This window comes from Andrographis paniculata, unplaced genomic scaffold, assembly GCF_009805555.1.
Source record: "Andrographis paniculata isolate CXL003 unplaced genomic scaffold, ASM980555v1 Contig82END, whole genome shotgun sequence".
In the NCBI taxonomy this organism is placed as follows: domain Eukaryota; kingdom Viridiplantae; phylum Streptophyta; class Magnoliopsida; order Lamiales; family Acanthaceae; genus Andrographis; species Andrographis paniculata.
Window position 1 is genome coordinate 4,668,306 of NW_026137620.1, and position 19,336 is coordinate 4,687,641.

At 38.6% G+C, this 19,336-nt stretch overlaps 1 protein-coding gene across 1 annotated transcript; it reads right to left on the minus strand.

Moving 5' to 3' along the window:
• Nucleotides 1–13,419: 13,419 nt before the first annotated feature.
• Nucleotides 13,420–15,470, minus strand: LOC127241552 (uncharacterized). Its single transcript, XM_051260673.1, has 3 exons — nt 14,150–15,470; nt 13,944–14,025; nt 13,420–13,815 (listed from the first exon to the last, which is right to left on the minus strand). The coding sequence occupies exons 1-3, from the start codon at nt 15,007–15,009 to the stop codon at nt 13,558–13,560; spliced, it is 1,200 nt and encodes a 399-aa protein (XP_051116630.1). The 5' UTR covers nt 15,010–15,470; the 3' UTR covers nt 13,420–13,557.
• Nucleotides 15,471–19,336: the final 3,866 nt, after the last annotated feature.

Sequence of the window (19,336 nt, forward strand, 5' to 3'; positions counted from 1 at the left end):
AAATATAATAATAATAATAATCATAATAATAATAATAAATATAGAAAAAAATATATATAATAAAAAAAATTATAGGTATAATAATAATAATTATTATTATTATATAAATAATAATAAATATAGTAATAATAAATTTAATAATAATAATAATATATATAATAAATATAATAATTTCCCAAAATAAACCCTCTTTTTGCACAATTTTTCAGAATGTAAGACTTCATTAGGCATGATCACGCCCAAAAAAGTTTTACGTTCTGATTTCTTTAAAAATTTCTCCCTTTTATCAATCACAACACACTAGATGCGGGGCCACGCCTAAGAACTTTGTCCATTATGATCATCCAACCATGAATTTTGTTACATGGATCAAAACACCAAAAATCAAGGCGTGAGACTGACTCACAAACACAACAAAAACTCAAAGCACACAAAATAAAATTAAAACACATAGCCGCTCACCGCACTGCTATGCAAGGATGCTCAATTTGATTGGTCGAGCGAGTGTGAGGAGGCTTTCCTCATTCTAAAGGAGAAACTAACCACTGCTCCCATCATTTCTCCACTAGTGTGGAGCGAGCCTTTCGAGTTGATGGCGGATGCAAATGACTACGCCGTCGGCCCTATATTAGGCCAAATAGTGGAATCCAAGCTGAACGTCATTTATTAAGCCAGTAAGACGTTGTATTCTTCTCAGAAAAATTACACTACTACCGAAAAGGAGTTGTTTGCTATTGTCTTTGCTTTCGAGAAATTTAGGCAATATCTTATCGACAGCAAGACCATTGTACACACAGACCATACAGCGATCAAATACTTGATGGAGAAGAAGGAAAATTATGGGTGTTGTTGCTCCAGGAATTCAATATAGAGATCAAGGATAGGAAGGGGAAGGAAAATTATGTTGCCGACCACCTTAGTAGATTAAGGCAGACATAGGACATATCTCCAGGAATCATAGAATTATTCCCTAATGAGAAGTTGTTCTTAGTGCAAGGGAAGGAGCCATGGTTTGTTGATCTGGCAAATTTCTTGACCACGGGGTAGTTTCCTACTCATACTGTACAAAAGGAAAAAAAATAGATTGCTCAGTTTGGCAAATGATTATTTTGGGATGAACCTTATTTGTTCAATATTAGCTTTGATGGGATAATCCGCCACTGTGTAGCGGAATCTGAGGTCCCTCTGATTCTGAATGAATGTCATGAGTCCCATGTAGGAGGGCATTTCGCTGGCCTGCGCACAGCGGCCAAAGTTTTGTAGTCAGACTTCTTTTGGCCTACCCTACAAAAGGATGTTTATGGCTTTGCCAAAGCTTGCGATAAATGTCAACGATTGGGCTCTATCTCAAAACGGGATGAGATGCCTCAAACTGGAATCTTGTTTGTCGAAATTTTTTATGTATGGGGAATAGATTTTATAGGCCCTTTTTCGAACTCAAATGGGAAATTATACATTCTGGTGGCGGTGGATTACGTGAGGAAGTGGGTCAAAGCGCAAGCGCTCCAAAAAAATGATGCTCGATCTATGATCCGCTTCCTAAAATATATCATATTCCAAAGGTTCGGGGTCCCCAAAACTGTCATAAGCGATGAAGGCACCCATTTCGTGAATAAGGTGCTGCAAACTTGCCTTCAACAATATGGTGTTCGCCAACATCTAACTACTCCCTATTACCCACAAGCAAGCGGTCAGGTGGAAGTTTCTTACAGAGAGATCAAACACATCCTCTAGACCACAATTAACAAAAGTCGCAAGAATTGGGCAGAAAATTTGGATGATGTGCTGTGGGCATATAGAACAGCCTTCAAAACTCCAATTGGGATGTCCCCATACAGACTTGTTTATGGAAAAGCCTGCCATTTACCTCTGGAACTCGAGCATCGTACGTATTGAGCTATCAAATATCTGAACTTTGATCTTCTCCCTGCATAGGAGAAGCGCACTGAATGATTGTTCGATCTGACTGAGTTCCGTTACCTTGCATATGAGAGTGCTAAACTCTATAAGGAAATGATAAAGTTCTACCATGACAAAAAGTTGAAGAAGAAAGAGTTCACCGAGGGATCCAAGGTTTTATTATATGATACTAGGCTTCACCTATTCCCAGGAAAATTGAGATCACGATGGACTGGGCCATATATAGTCAGATAAGTTCTTCCAAGTGTAGCCATAAGAATCGGAAATGTGGACAGCCCTACAGAAAGTGATTCCTTCCTATTCAATGGAGCGAGACTGAAACCATATGTTGAAGGGCCTATTTTGCAGCGGGCCAATGCAGAAATTAATCTGGTTGAGGTGCAAAAACTCGCTCAGTGATAGAGTCGAAACTAATATCCAGCGGCGCCTAATGTTAAAAATTGTCAAATTTACAGCTTTAGGTATCGCTTTCATTAGAATAGTTATTATCGCTTTCATAGTTAGAATTTAAAACTTTCATTCGTTTTCTTTAGAATAGTTGTTATTGCTTTGATAGTTAGAATTTAAAACTTTCATTATCGTTTTCTTTAGAATAGTTGTTATTGCTTTGATAGTTAGAATTTAAAACTTTTGTTTTTTTTTCTTTAGAATAGTTTTTATTGCTTTGAGAGTTAGGATTATTGTTTTCTAGAAGTAGTTTAAATGCTTTGAGTATTACTTTCTTAGGTAGGATAGATAGAATTTTAACTTCTAACCTAAGCCTGACGCAAGACAACCATCACGTCGCTTGTTTCACCCTGATACATACTGGAAGAGCAATATCGCTCACCCAATACCGCTTCCATTATCGCTTGCGTGTCATACATAGGTATTTAGAAGTAATGCTTTGACCGTTCAACCGTCCAGTAACCTTCCCTTATACCTTTATACTAATATAAATTGGATTGAAGTATCGCTTTCGCTCACGCTCTCCATATAGGCGCCCAGTGTCCTCTATAAATACCCTAGTTCACAGTCATTTTCCACTTTTACCCTACAGTAATTTCCTCAAGAAGCTTCAGAAACCGTCAGTTCTTCGCAGCCAAAAATTCAAAAATCTTGATCCCTCACCCAATTTTAGCTCAATCCTAGGTACGATCTAGGCTAACCTTAGTCTATGAACTCGATTTCATGGTTTACTTTATCTGGTTTGACGCAAAATAATGCATAACCAAAAATTATTTTCGCGAAAAACTATCTGTTCTTCAACTTTTGCGAAAATCTTTATACCCTCAATTTTTGTGATTCTAAGTCTGTTATCTGCTAGATTTAGATATAATAACTGATATCCTTGTTTTCTATGAATCAATTTTACAATAATCTATATATTTGCTTTTCCATGATTTTCCCCATCGTTCACAACGAAACCCTCTCTAGAGTGTTCTGTTTCGTTGTGAGGATGAAGACTTAGGTGTCAAATCACTGAGATTTAGGAAATTTTTGTCTGTTATTTGAATATTGTTTCCATTTTGGAACTAATAATTCAGGATTTAAAGTTTTCCAAATCAAACGATACAACTCTGCAAAACCCTAGGTTTAGTGCAAACTAACAAAATAGATCCAAAGAAACGAGAAGCGCCACTAAAGGAATTTGAGAAAGTTGAGGAAAGAGTTGACAAACGGATCCAGAGAATTAAATCAACTGACGGGAGGAAAGTGGTAACTACAACCTCAGGGGCTGAATTTGTGGAGCCGGCGCCGCCAGAGGCATACTACAGGAGGAGGAGGTTGTTGGAGTTAACTGAAGACTGGGGCAAGCTAAGAGAGTTGAAATCCATTCCATTCAAAAAATTCATCCCAGAGTTCACAGTAGACTACCTCAGATTCGAATACACTGAAGAAACTAAATAGAGGTATCCGGTGAGCGACTGGTGGCTTGGCTACGAAGAACTGAAGGATTTCCATCTGAAGGAGCTTGATAAAGAATTCGCTCGCCAAGCAGTAGAAGAAAAGGTGAGGGCCTTCTGCAACGAGAAAATCATAAGGAAGGATGCTGCTGAAGCTGCCAAGGACATGTTAAAAGCCAAACAATATAATTCTGTGCACTTTATGAACATAGAGGCGACGACAGCCTATGAAAAGGCGAAAGTGATGGGGATCTTCTACGAGAGAGGATTTGATCCCAAGAAAATATCAGCCCGCTCGCCGACTGGCTGAGGGAGTGGGGCCTGACCTGGTTGATACAGAACCTCAATGACCCAGTGGATGTATCACTAGTGAGAGAATTTTATGCCAATATGAGTCAAGCTGACAGTCCCCGGAACATATATGTCCGAGGAAGATGGGTGGACTGTTCAGTGAGAAAAATCAACCGTGTCCTGGGTTGGGAACACCACTACCCAACTCAAGAGATAGAGGACAAGCTGAAGGCAATGGAGGATTGCAACTCGCTCGAGTTGCAGTCGCTTTATAGGATATTCGCCACTGCCCCTGAGTATGAGAAGAGAAATCTAAAGTTCGGGTTGGTGGACGAAGAGAAAAAGGAATGGGTTAAGTGGTCACTGAGTCGAATCATGATCACCACTCACACCACCGATATCCACCCTGACTTCCTCATTGCACTGCGCTCACTCATGGAGGAGAAGGTTGATATTGATTTGGGCGTGATCATCTGCATAGATATATGGGCGAGAAGAAAAGTGAATCGAACGCTAGGTCAAGGAACCCTGATAACCGAACTATGCAAACGTGCGGGCATTTGATTTGCCCACTCCAGCCCCAAACTTACAAATGAAGCCGCTGCTCCCAGCGGCCTTCCACAAAATTTGGCTTGAGTCCAAGGGGTTTTTCCTCATCCCCAAACAAAAGAAGAGGAAAGCGAAGGCGGTTGTTCCTCCCCCTCCACCGAAAAAACGAATGAAAGTTGTTGGGAAGTAGATAGTCCGAGAAGAGGTGGCACCAGAAGCCGATCCGGAGGAGGCCGCTGTAGAACCAGACTCGGAGCACACTGTCTCCAATAAAACTCCCGCTGACGAAGAAGGGGAGGCCCTCTGCTTCGCTCCGGAGATAAAGGAGGACTTATTTGGTGCAGAGCAGACAAGGAGTGATAAGGGGGAAAGTCTCTAACGGAAAATATTGGTGAGAAGAGATCAAAGCGAAAAAAGGACCCCGCACTGAAGCCAGTCGAGAGGGCACCACCCAAGGAAGCGAGTCCAACTGGCAATGAACCTACTCCCATTGACTAGCAAGGGCAGGTGAGCCAACTGCTGCTGGATCTCCAGGTGATGAACCCGCACTCGTTAACCAGCCGAGGGCGGAGGAGCCTACTGCTGGTGGACCAGAGGAGGAACGGGAGACCATGATTACAGAACAAACCATAGGCGGAATAGACGTCGCAGTAGAGTCTTACAAGGAGCAACCCGCTGAGGCCCCCACTGCCACAACCGCTAAAGCTGCCAATGAAATCGACGAGGTTGAGGCAGTCATAACTACTCTCCCTATCCTACAGGTGTCTCCACGAGCGACAGAGACAGCGCTGGGGATGGCAGAAGGAGAACCTATACCCTACAGTCCCAAAACACCGATGGCGACTGGAACATCTACAGAGATTCTGACTCCGGCCTTGGCAAAATTAGATAAAACAATCATCGACGAGGAGGATGATGAAGAAGAAAAGAAATTTAGGGACGAACAAGCTCAGCTATTCGCCACAATACAACAACTGGAATATAAGCAACAACGTGAGTGACAAAAGAAGAGGAAAAATGAAGGTGCTGGTTAAGTTGCTAAAATACTGGAAACCACTAACCCAAATCCAGCTGCGATACAAAAGATACTTAGAACAAAAGAAGGCAGAGCAGCTGGAGTATAAGGCAGCAAGGCAACGTTTTTTCCTGAGGGATGTCACTCCCGAACTAGCACCGGACTCTGAAGGCAAAAACGAGCTAGTAGACATTAGTTCAGTTGACTCGAAGCGACAGTCACCGACACCCGCGGAGGCAAGCACCTCAACCTCCCGCGCGGCTTTTGAAACTTTAGGAAAATGACTGGATGAGTTCGGCGAAGCTATGCTCAGCCAATACCTGCTGCTCCAAACACTGATAAATTCTCATGTTGGAAATTTGGTTGAGATGCTAACTACTGGCAGAAAAGCAAACGCCGCACTAGAGTCGCGCGTCGGAGTGCTGGAGACTCAAGCTGCAAGCCTAGGTGGAACTCAAACAAAGATTTTGAAGGCACTTGCGGCCATCACCCAACATAATGCAATCGTCATGGAACAATAGCTTGATACAACAAAGAGTCTCCAAAGAATTGAGGAGCTAGTGCGGCAGCAAGGAAAGAAGTCACCCCCGGGACGAGGACTCACGAGCGGAAAAGGGAAATGATGTACAGAAGTTGGAATTAGGAAGGTTTGTACAGAAGTTTAATGATCATTAACACGACAATTTTTGGTAACAAGTCGAATTTATCATTACTGTGTGCCTACCATAATCTGAAGCATGTGTTTTTATTTGAAATCCTTTTATACCTGGTTGCGTTAACCTTGTAATATTCTTTAGAGTAAAGTTAGATAGCTTGCAAACACCAGACTGATTAATCATCCCTTGACCTTAGTCAATAATGTGAATGTTGAGTTAAACTAAGTAACCGCTTATATGACTTGTAAAGATTAGTGCCCCCTTCATTTCAAATTCTCCATACTTAGTAGGGCAAGCAAAATTTTCTCTATCGACTTTGTTCACAAGAGATGACTTGAAAATAGAAATCTTTAAATATGGTTTAAGACACAATGTAAGCGAAGCGGGGAGGACCTATTATTACAAAAGGGGCTGAAAAGGCCTAGGTGCGTGAAAAATCGAATAAGGTCATGAGCACACATAATGTTTGTTTGAAACCTTTGATCCAAAAAAAAAAAAAAATCATTCTCCGCATCCTTCGGTTGAACGCTCCTTTATTCAAAAAATAGTCCCCGCTGAGCGAGCAGAGTAGACGATACCTGGATAACTTCTCTCATGTTAGATCAACTGACAAGTTTGAATGCTTAAGGATCAATTGTTTCTATTCGATATTCACTTTATTCCCAATTATGGCAATGATCTTAGGCAATACTTGACTGCAGTAAACGGATTAACTCTTTGCTCACATAATTTAGTTTGTTCGAGGATGAACAAAGGTTTAGTGTTAGGAGGTTTGATGACTCCAAATATGAGCATATTCTCCGCTTAACAAAACTATGTATTACTTGAACTTGGGTATAAAACTATCACAATATCTGATTTATGGCATACTTTATTGATCTATTCCGCTTGGCATGATTCAAAATTGGTTTGTTGAGATTATTAACAATTTTTGCCTTTTTAAGCGGTGATTCTGATCCATAAAAGCTAAGGCATGAGAAGCAAGCGATAGCCGTGTCCGCTCAACAAGCGAATATCTCATCGCTCATGCCAGCGATTCAAACACCTAATGCAGCGAAGCAACGATAACTCACTGCAAATAATTCCTAAGTGTCCAACTCACAGCGGATCAGCCATTCCACTACCAGCCAACATAGAGGACTCCGCTCAGCTGCGCTGATGCCCTCTAGCCATCTGGGTAAGCGAGGAAGACCTGCGCCCCTACAAATCAAAGCAAGCGAAGCAAGCACCCTGGGAGTTATGGTCAGCAACTGCTTCAACAGAATAACTCTATTCAACTGGCTAACTGCTCAGCGGTTGGAACCACTTCTTAATTGCTCGCAAGTGCTACTTCTATTAGCTATAAACAGGGCCAGATGACTATTTGTAAACATACTTCGAAAGGAGTATACAAGCATTTTTGTTCACTCACATTCTTAACTGTCTTCCTGCCTTCCGAGAGCTCCAACCCTGTCAGGGAATTCTCAACAGGAATGGCTAGGGGAGTTGAGATTTTTCTCCTCCCTTGGTCGCTACTTTACTGCTTTCATAGTCCTAGTTTATCGCTTTGATTTACAACTTTTGTAGAAATAGAACTTTATTGTTTTGATAGTAAATAATGAAATATCACATGTTCTTCATCATCATTCCTTCCCTATTCTCACATTTATATAAATCTTAGTTGTAAAGAACTCCAAATAGCTGAGAAAGAACACAAACAAAATCGATTATCCAAGCCTTTCTTTGTCACAAACAAATTCAGGGTAGTTCAATGTGGTTAAGTATGTGGGAGCCTTGCTGACCTACTTAATTACTGATCTAAATTCGATTTTGATTAAAAAGAGGTAGCAGAAGGGTAAAGCCACTAATGAAATAGAAATTGGAATAATTAATGGGGTATAGGCGGTGGTCTATTGGGTCACAGAAATTCCTAGTGACAGTAGGGTTTTTCACTTATAATATTATAATTTTGGGCATCATTGAAGTCTTGTTGTAATTCCCTTAAGGTCAAGTATCACCGATCTAAGTTCTTTATGATTTGGTTTATATGATTACCTTACTCCCTCCTACGATTTTCGTATTATACATATACGTTTCGACTAAATACCAGCATCATTCGCTCATTTCATCCAGGATAATCTAGCCATTAAGAAATGCATAAATCAGACACAGCGCCTTTTTATCACCCTTCTCTGCGCAGCATCACTTCGCTCACCTCCACTCACCCTTAATGCTTTATTTATTTTCTCTAGCTTTTTCTAGTTTTTAGATTTAGACTCGCTTTCGAGCGGGTCTCTTCACTGCTTTATCGCCGTTTTCACCAGATTAATACTCGATTTGACTTCGTGACTTAAAATTCCTATGTTCGACCTGGAAATTCACCAGTTAAAGAGTATAAACAATTATGATAAACGATCCGGGGTCTACAACTACGATATTTTCTTTATATTTGATCACTCACAATAGTCCATCACACCTTAATTTTCGACCAAAATTCCCTATACTTGAATATATAAAATCGTTCGTGTCACCCACCGCAGTCAGTTGAAGGGTTCAAATACATGTAACTATATATATATATATATATGCTTCAGAAACTTATACATCCTAACTAATAATAACCATGAATCATTATCATCATTAACTATTTTTGTAACAACACACACGTACTCACTCACTTACATGAACCTCCTCCGTCATTAATCATTCTTGTTTTTTTTTATATATAAAAAATATAGAAATTAATTAATACTTTGAAAACCAAATGTCTAAGAAATATAATGAAAATCATATATTAGACAAAGCACATTAATCATCATAACGCATTAATCAACATACTCCCTCTTATGTGTTTCCACAATTCCAAGACTCTCTTTTAATTGATGAAGTTTGCTTTGGTGAAGATGTCCGCAACTTTACCATTACTCCTACAGTAGTTTAGCTCCATCATGTCTCCTTCAATAAGATCATGAATAAAATGATTCTTGATTGTGATGTGACAAGTGTGATTGTGATAAAATGGATATTTTTCCATAGAGAATGCCCATTTATTGTCACAAAACAATACAATAGCCTCTTTTTGTATCTCTCCGACATCCTCCAAAATCCTTCGCAACCAAATGAATTGGGATGTTGCAATGGCAGCTAAAATATACTATGTTTCATTTGATGATTACGCCATAGATTCTTGCTTCTTTAATGACCATGAAATCACACCTCAACCAAGAGAAAATGCGTAGCCAGAGGTGCTCTTCATATGATCAACACAATCTCTCCAATCGCTATTGCAATAACCATACAACTTAACAATTGAGTTCTTCTCAAATTTGATTCCAATTTTTTTCTTAAACTTGTTACCTCTAAGTGATCTCGGATTGTGCATAAACGTCAAAAAACTTGCGGAAAATTTAGTATCCAGCTTTGTAGCTGTAAGATACATCAAGTTTCTAACCATGCTCCTATAAAGAGAGACATCCACTTTCTTTGTGCCATCATTTTTCAACAATTTTTCACCAACTACAAGAGGAGTTTCGGTAAGATTGCAATCATCCATTCCAAACTTAACCAAAATATTTTCAACATATTTTTTTTGAAAAATGCTCACTTCATCACCATTTTGATGAATTTCCATTCCAAGGAAATGATCTAGCAAACGCAAATCGTTCATCTCATATCTCTTCGTCATATCTTTCTTAAATTCAAGAATCATCTCCTCATTATTTCCCGTATAGAGCAAATAATCAACATAAAGAGCAACAATGACTATAGATTTACCTTGAGTCTTAATGTATAGAATCGGCTTACTTTTGCTTTTTTGAAACATGTTACTCTGAAAATAAGCATCAATATTCTTGTACCAAGCACGAGGTGCTTGCTTCAACCGGTACAATGCTTTCTTCAATTTGTATACCTTGTCTTTATTGCCTTTCTTTAAGAAATCTTGTAGATGCTCATCATAAATTTCCTCTTGCACTCTCTATTCAAAAAGGCTAATTTGGCATCCAATTGATAAAGTTTTTAATCCTTTTGGGTTGCTATGGAGATAAGAGCTCGAATTGTGTTGAGTCGGGCTACCAGTGCAAAAGTTTCATTAAAATCAACTTAGGGTTGTTCTTTAGAAACTAATTGTGCCTTCTCTTCTGTGGAATAAAACTCATTTTTCATGGATTTTCTCCAATCTTCATACTTGTAAGATTTTTCAAAGCTTTCAGGCTCCAAGACACAAAAGTTGCACATTTCATAAATATCACTTGAACTTCTTAACTTATTTGGAGTTGACTCAAGAAAGGATGACATTCTCAAACTTGAACTGGAGAGTGATTGTGGACTGCTAGGTGGGTTTGGATGATCTTTTTGTTTTTTAGTTTTAGATTTCAAATCACTAATATGAACCACTTCTTTTATAATTTCCTTGTTCTTCAAATTCCTAGAACCATTCTTATTGAATAAAACATCACGGATAATTTTAACTTTGCTATCTTTCAAGTTCAAAAGCATGTAACCTTTCGATATGGTGTTGTACACAATAAAGATGTATTTTTCACTCACTTTCTACAACTTTTTTCCCCTCTCCTTTGGAACTCGAGAATGAAAAATGCATCCTAACACTTTCAAGTGCCTCAACAACGACTTTCTTCCACTCCAAGCTTCAAATGGAGTTTCGTTGTGCAAGGCCTTTGTGGGACTTCTATTAAACAAGTACACCGTTGTATTCACAACCTCTCCCCCAAAATATTTTGGTAATCCCTTTGTGTGAATAATGGATTTTCTCATCTCCACTACCATTTGGTTCTTCCGTTCACTTACTCCATTTTATTGAGCAGTATAACGGACAGTAAGTTGCCTATTTATGCCTTCAACTTCACAGACAGTTAATTACACACCCACTTTGCTTCTCAATGAGAGTTTTAAACTTCTTAAAAATGTCAAACACCTTTAATCATTGTTTCATAAAGTATATCTAAGTCATGTGAGTGAAATCGTCAATGAATAGGATAAAGTACCTATTTTTGGCATGACTTGGTATTTCCATGGGGCCCACATACATCTATATGAATTAGCTCTAGTTTCTCCTTAGCGTGCCAAGCACTTCGCTTGGGAAAAAATTGGCGATGATGTTTCCCAATGGCACATCTTTTTGCAAACTTCATGGATCTTATCAATTTTTGGAAAATCTTGAACCATGTTCTTGTGTTAAAGTAGCTTAAGGCTATGAAATTCAAGTGCCCAAGTGTTTTATGCCATAACCTTGAAAAAAAAATTCAAGTGTGTGAGCTTTCAAGGCGATATTTTCTTTATACTTGAAAACAACATAAGATTTTTCTCCATCTTGATTGAGGTGACCAACTACTACACACCACTTTTATCCAAGATTTTACATCAATTATCCCTAAACTTTACTGTATATTCGTGCTCCACAAGTTGCCCAACACTCAACAAATTTTTATCCAAATTCGAGACAAGTAAAATATCATGAATGTACTTTGCCCCCATTATTTTTTTTATGCAAAAATTATACTTTTTCCACACGTCTTTGCCCTAGGTCCATTTCGCATCTTCACTTGTGAGTCTTTGGAGGTATCCATATTTACAAAAAAAAAATTATTATCTCCCATCATTTGATTACTACAACCGCTATTCACACACCGTGCATCATTTTTGTTTTTCGCTTCACTTTGACAAGCATAAAGTAAATTCCCTTTACTTTAATTTTCTTCGGAAATAATGGGTCGACTGCTACATATTTTTGCTCTTGCAATCTTTCTCCTTGTGACTAAAGTTTTATAGTGGTAACATTTTGGTTTACCTTTAAAACGTCAATCGTCCGAACAATGACCAATTTTCCCATAAACAGTACAATTCTGCGAATTTTTTGCGTTCCTTACTCAATCAAAGGCTTGCCTTTTTCCATCAAATTTGTGTCTTCCTCCACCACTTTAACTTCTTTCTCGGCCTCGACTTTGTCCACCACCATACCTGCTTCCTCTTCTTTGATCACCTCTTTCACTAGTTTTTTCACCTTCTTTCAGATTTAGCTTAGTTTCGAAAGCACTATCGATTCATTTTTTAAAGTGTCTTTCCATTCTCTTCTAATGGGCTTTTAACGAACCTATCACATATTTGATTGTCAAGAAGATATATCCTTACTTTTTTAAATAACAATGACTATACTATTGTAACTTGGAGGCAAACTAACAAAAAATTTCTTCACCACTCTGCTATCTTTAATTTCATCACCAAATGATCTCATTTGGTTAATAATGCTCCTCTATTGAGTGTCGTAATTTGGGAAAACTTCAGATTCCTTCATTTTCAAATTCTTCAATTCCCTCCTTTAAGTGTTCGAATGCTAAAAATTTTTTATTTTCAAGTCACCTTAGAAATCTTTTATGAAGAATCTCTCAAGCTTTTTTTGTGGTCCTTGCTCTCATAATTCTTGAGAATAATTATGTTGACATACGTTGTTGGATGAACAAGAGAGCTTTGCAATCCTCTTTCGATTTTCCTTCAATATTTTTTGTGCACCATCGTCTAAATTCACCAGGTCATTAGGTTCTTCAAATCCATCTTCAGTATACTCCTACAAATCCTCAGAGATAAGTATCTTTTTCATCTTCACAACCCAATGGCCATAATTTTCTCCAAAAGAATAGAAATTGGTTGTCTGGGACATTTTCAAAGGGTAAATGTTGTGATGAAAGAAGAAAATGTGTTGTGGCTCTGATACCAATCTTTTTTTTTTTTATGACATGGGAACTTGCAGATGCTATTTTTCAAATGAGCTTTTGGTAAACCTCTGACCAATTCTAATAGTCCGGAAATTAGGTCCGACAAGTCAAGTCATACTAGGTGAATCATATGTGTTGGACAAGATCTGGGGGCGTAAAAAATTTGAACTCATGATCTCATAGTTACGAGTCTACCATCACACCACCGAACTATCCATTTCAGGACCTAATACCTATTCTTGTTGATTGAAGGGTAATTGAACCAAAAACAAAGATGACAAGGCTAAATATTATTCCTCACACTTAATTTCAATCACATCAACACTCTTTTGTTCTAGGTGGAAGATCTTTCTAGAATCAATAAAAATTAATTAATATTCTTGGAAAACAAAAAGTGTAGAAACTATAATGAGAACTATATATACATCAGACAAGGCACATTAATCAACAATCATTTATTAGGTTGGAGAAGTTGATACAAATGAATAATAATAATAATTAAGGAGCAGGAGCAGGAGCAGGAATGAGTGTGGCTACCAGGTGCAGCAGCAGGAAGAATTACCACTACTAGTGTTACCCGTACTGAACTTGAAGATGGAAAAGGGCGAGCAGGAGAAGGAGGGAAGATGTCCCGTTGTTCGGATGTAGTCTGCCTGCTCCGATGTTTTCACTTCCTTCTCCTTCAACTTGGCCTCCGCATTAGCCCGTCTCTCCTCCGCCATCCGCCGTGCTGCTCCCACTTTGTTCCTGTACTTCTCCTGCGCCCCTGATTTCATTCTTTCTGCCTTCACCTGCGTGTGTGCGTGCAAGATCCAACAATTCATTAATTTAATTTAATTATACTCCATAATTTTTACTTATTTTCTTCATAAACTAAAAGTTGTTTTTATTAATGCCGGCGTGGCATGCCATCGCATACCTCCTTCTTCCTCATTTCCTTTTCGGCTTTCCTCTTCTGCTCATTCTCCCATGCCTGAATCTTCATTTCCTCGCGCTTGTACCTGTATTGCAGTTTAGTAAATGTCATCTGTACATTTAAATCCAATTCCATCTTGCTACATAACATACAATCATTATTCAGATGGACTGTAAATAAGCTATAGAAGTAATATACACTGTGCTCACCTTGCCATGTACTTGGCGCGCTCGGCCTCCTCCCAAGCCAAAGCCCGGCTTTCCAGCGCATTATTATTATTATTATTATTAGTGTTACTACTAATTATGTTACCAGTACCGGCAGCCGCGTTGCTTCCTGTTGTAACAGTAGCGGTAGCGGTGGTAGTATTGCTCTCCCTGTCTACCGATTCGGCGGCGCCAGCTGTCCTCGTCACATAATTATTTTGATTATGGTTATTGGTTTCCCTGACCCTGACCCTGACAGGGGAAGAGATGGGGGTTGTTGCGGCGGGGGTAGTGGCCCTGATGGGCGTGGCTGTTCGGGATGGCTCCTGGCTGGCGATGGGCGTCATCTCTGTCCCCGTGTCCCTCATAGTCATACTCATGGGTGATCGCACACTCACACACTTATTCACAACCTCATCATCATCATCATGCTTGTTCATTCTCCACATGCTGCTTCTGGTGATCGTCGTCGTGTCGCTGCAGTTCACCACAATATTCTTAGTGGTCTCCTCCAACTGATTTTCGGAGTCAGAGTCGGAATCCTTCTTGGGCACTTGGGGGGCGATCAGTCGTCGGTCCTCGGCGTTGGAGTTGCGCGGGGAGGCCTTGGCTGCTGCTGCAGGATGTTTCTGATTGACTAGCCATTTCTGCGCATCGTCCCACTTGGACGGCGTCGGCTTCCCCATGGCTATGCGCTGCTGCTGCTGGTGCTGCGAAGGTGTCCGCGTCAATAATAATCCGCCATTCCCATTCTGGAACTCAAAATTCACACAGTTCGTCCACCCCGAGATCTCATCAACAATACTGCTCTCGCTCTCGCCATTATCGTTGTTCAACCACCCTTTATCCTCTACAGATCGCATCCTCAGCCTCAGCTCCTCTCTCAACCTCCCAACCACTAAACTAACTAACTAATTAATTAATTAATATCATCCCCCGCCCCCATTCCAATAATCCTAGCTAATATAGATCACCGTCACTCACACGTTCCATGTATCAATCCATCTTGCCTAGCCTAGCCTAGCCTAGCTAGCTATCTCAAAAAAATCCTAAATAAACCAAACCAATCCAAACCCACACACACAATTAAAGGCAAAGTTAAGTAAAGCAAGGGCAACAAAGTTTAGCTAGTAGACAACGTACGTACATCTTCTAGGGCATATTAAATTGATAAAAAGGAAGTGTGGCTAGGCTAGGAAGGAGACAAAACTTTCGATAACTGGCAGGAAGACCCTACAGTACGGTGCAGGCTGCACCTACCGAGTGGGTAAATTAAAGAAGCTAGCTAAGAAACAAGTACGGCTGCACGCCAACTTCCATATGCATAGTAACCGCTGGTAAATTAATTAATTAATCAATTAATTAACTCTTGCGGAATCAACAACAGTAAAAAGAATAATTCCCGAAAATCGATGATAATAATAATAATAATAATATATACGTGCACAGATAGAAATGCGGTTTGTCATGTAGCAGGAAGTATGATGTGCCGAGAGCGAGAGAGAGAGAGAGAGAGAGAGAGAGAGAGAGAGAGAGAGCCCCACGGTTTAATTGATTCATTACCCATACCCGTACCCATACCCATACCCATACCTCCATACCAAACCATTCCATCTTTGAAAAGCCACATGAGTATTGCCATCATTCACCATCATCTCATAAATTATTAATATCATATCTCTCTCTCTCTCATGCAAAAAAAGAAGCATGATGGGCTGGTGACGCAGTCTAATTAAATAATAATTAGTTGCTAAGATAGACAGATCCTACGACTGAATGCAATTATATTCCATCCAGCTCTAGCTCTAATTTATGTAATACTGTAAGAAAGCAGTGTGTGAGTGAGACCTGAGGAATCCAATGAAGTGTCTGTCTGTCAGTCAGTCAGTCAGTCAGTCATGTGCGGGCGGGCAGGAAATGTATATATTATATATATGTATGTCAGAGAAGAGGGAAAGAGAAAAAAAATAAAAAAGAGAGCGGAGAGGGGCCTTGGCATTGTGGTCTTGTCTAGTTGGGTTGGATGTATTTAATACTCCGTCTTCACATATTTTATAATATTTTTTATTTTGATAATGTTTTATATATTATCTAATATTTTTAAATTCAAAATAATTAATTATTTTTCTTTCAAATTAAAGAAATTTTTTGAGTTTAGTAATAAATTAAAAATAATACTCCCTCCGTTACAAACACCGTGCAATATTTCCTTTTTGATATGTCTCAAACATCTTACTATATTTTCAAAATAAAAAATAATTAATTATATATAATCTCTACCCTACACTTATCTCTTCGCATCATCCAAATAAAAAAATAAAATATATATTTCTCTCTCCATCACATCACCTAATTTCTAAATTATTATACTTAATACTACCCACCTAAAAACTAGTGCCAAAAATAAATGTTGCACCTTGTTTGACACGGAGGGAGTAATATTTTATTAATCCATAAAAATGTAAGTTTTTTTTCTTAATTTTTGCATTTTAATTTTATATATAAAATAATTGTACTTATAGTAGTATGTTTATAATTTAAGTAAAATTAAGAATATTTTAGTATGTATGTATGATTATATTTTCTAAAATATAAAAGAGATATTTGAAATGATACAGACAAAAATAGTAAAAATATATTATGAATATTTATGAAGAGAGTATTTTTTATCTAATTACATTACTTAAATAAAAAAATAATAAATATGCATTTTTTTTTATTTATTACATCTTATTTCTAATTTATTTTATTTAATACTATTTATATGAATTTAAAAAAATTTCTTAACGAAAATTTAATATTTCACCAAACGTAAAAACAAGAAATTATTAAATTGTGTGTGGTACACGTACTACACATGGGGTGGGGAGAGGAGGATGGGCAACCTCTGACGTCGACTGTGGCAATGGCAATGGCATCTGCTGCTGCTGCTTAAATGAAGGTGAAGGTGACAGTGATAGTGATGTGGATACACGTACATTTTGGAGATTAAAGATGCTATCAATTCCATGGTGGATAAGTTTATACTTTCAGTTTTTGGTTATGCATTGTTTCTTTGTGGTATGTATGTGCGTAGTGTACCTAGCTACATAATTTTTTTTTTTTTTTTATTTTTTTTTATGACGTAACATCTCGCACCTAATCGAAACTAATATCCTTTAAATTAAGTTCGATAGGCAAGTTACACTAGGCGAAACATGTATGAGAGATGACTTGAGACGTCGGAAATTTGAACACGTAACCTCACGGTTATAAATCCAACCCCACACCACCAGACCATCCCTTACGGGACTACCTATTTAATTGTTTGTTTATTGGAGACGGAGAGTATAAATGCATGTGTATGGCGATGGCAACATGTGATCAATGAAAGCCTCCAAAAACAAAGCCTTATAAGCCTGTATGTATATTTATATATATATATATATAGGTATATGTATAATATATCATTTAATTCCATGTGCCTGCTGATCCGCCTCGCCGTTAACAATTCCTTAAACTGTGCCTGTGCTGTCTGCATTGGATTGGATTGAATTCTTTCTCACCGCGCGCATCCATCCTTTTTCGTGTTATTCCGTGCCCTACTTTTCATCAACTCTTTCCTTTCAACATTTACCAATAAATTAACCTTCACCTCTCATTTATTTCATTAGCCATATTGGTAAAACTGTTGGAGCAAATTTTTTAGATCATTATTATTGATTATTAGTATATTTTTAGAAATAATCCAAAATCAAGAAATGGATAAGTGAAAGGAATATCTTACAAATATTGGATGCCAAAGAGTTTTCCAAAAAACCTCTCCATAACCAGCTAAACATAGCTTTAAAGTGTTCCATACTGAAACATTGGCCAAGAAATACCGAGGACCACTGCGGAGGGGCCTATGGCGCGCAAATACAAAGAGGCTAGCTGAGACCCTTCGAGACATTCCGTAACCTCTCAAAATGTTCTGAAACCTTCCAAAATATTATAGATTCTTCTGTAATATTTCAGAATATTCTAAAAGTACCGAGATCGCCCTTTGACCGTGTTGGCATCCATTTATTAGACATAGTTTATTTGTATTTCCTTATATAGCTATATTTATCCGTAACTTATATAAATAGAGTCTATCCGAGTGTGTATATGTTTTGACCTATATTAGGCCCGGTCCGTTAGAGTGTCTATATATAGAGGAGGATTTCTCAGTTGTACTTCTGTTGATGCAGGTTTTCAACACTAAAAAAGTAAAATCCGAAAATAGAAATTATCTTCGAATTTGATAAAATAAATATCTGAGATTAAGAATCCCTAGACACTGTACGATACATAAGAAAAATTGAAAAGAAATACTACAGACTGTAAAAGTAAAAGGATGATCCCCAAAAGAAATTCATTGAATTTGATGTCTATTGAAGATACCGCTTTTAGGTCGTGAAAAGACCTATTTAAAAACCCATATCAACCGCCCAAATGTAGTTATCAGATCATGCCTTCATATCCGATTGCCAATTGTAACTTCTTCCAACCGCCTTGGAACTGCTTTTCATACGACCTGCACGTCCATTGCTTGTTCTCCCTTTGCCCGTCTTCCAGTTGTCTGACCTCCGCATCGGCCGCTTCATTTTTCTTCGTTCGACTTCCTTTTTCCCGACATCTATGCCAACCGACCTAAATGCCTATTGTCTCTATTTCCTTTGTCCGACCTCTCCTTGTCCGACCTCTATATCCACCGATCACCTAGTCACAGGTTCTCCCGAAAAAACCAATTTTCTTAATAACGCCTTGACCATTAGGCCTATAGTCAAACCCATAGTCTAATTTATAACTCTATTCTCGCAAACTCTACACATTGGTTTTCCTTACTCAACAACTTGCCTCCTCCCGCCCGACTCCTAAGCGTCACATTTCGGACTATGTGAGATGTGATGTTTAGGGGTTTGTAGCAGAGTGCCATCATTATACTGTTTTATGTCACATCGTGGAGTTTATGAAAAAACCCTTCTCTCACCCTTCCATATTCACGCACTCAGAATTCTGAAATCCTTCATTTTCTCTCCAGCGAATATCCTTCAAAACCTCTTCTCTTTCATTTTCTGTATATCCTTCGCATATGGCCAACCAATATGTCCCTGCTCTTCCTTTCGACGGGACTGACCCATCGGTCCCCTTTGTAGCTTCAAGGGTTCTCACCCCCACCGTTCCCCC

Excerpts from the sequence above, each read along its gene's own strand:
- LOC127241552 (XM_051260673.1), bottom strand. The coding sequence starts at position 15,009 with ATGCGATCTGTAGAGGATAAAGGGTGGTTGAACAACGATAATGGCGAG. Across the intron at positions 14,026-14,149 it reads CGCGCCAAGTACATGGCAAG|GTACAAGCGCGAGGAAATGA; the intron begins GTGAGCACAGTG and ends ACTGCAATACAG. Across the intron at positions 13,816-13,943 it reads AGGAAATGAGGAAGAAGGAG|GTGAAGGCAGAAAGAATGAA; the intron begins GTATGCGATGGC and ends GCACACACGCAG.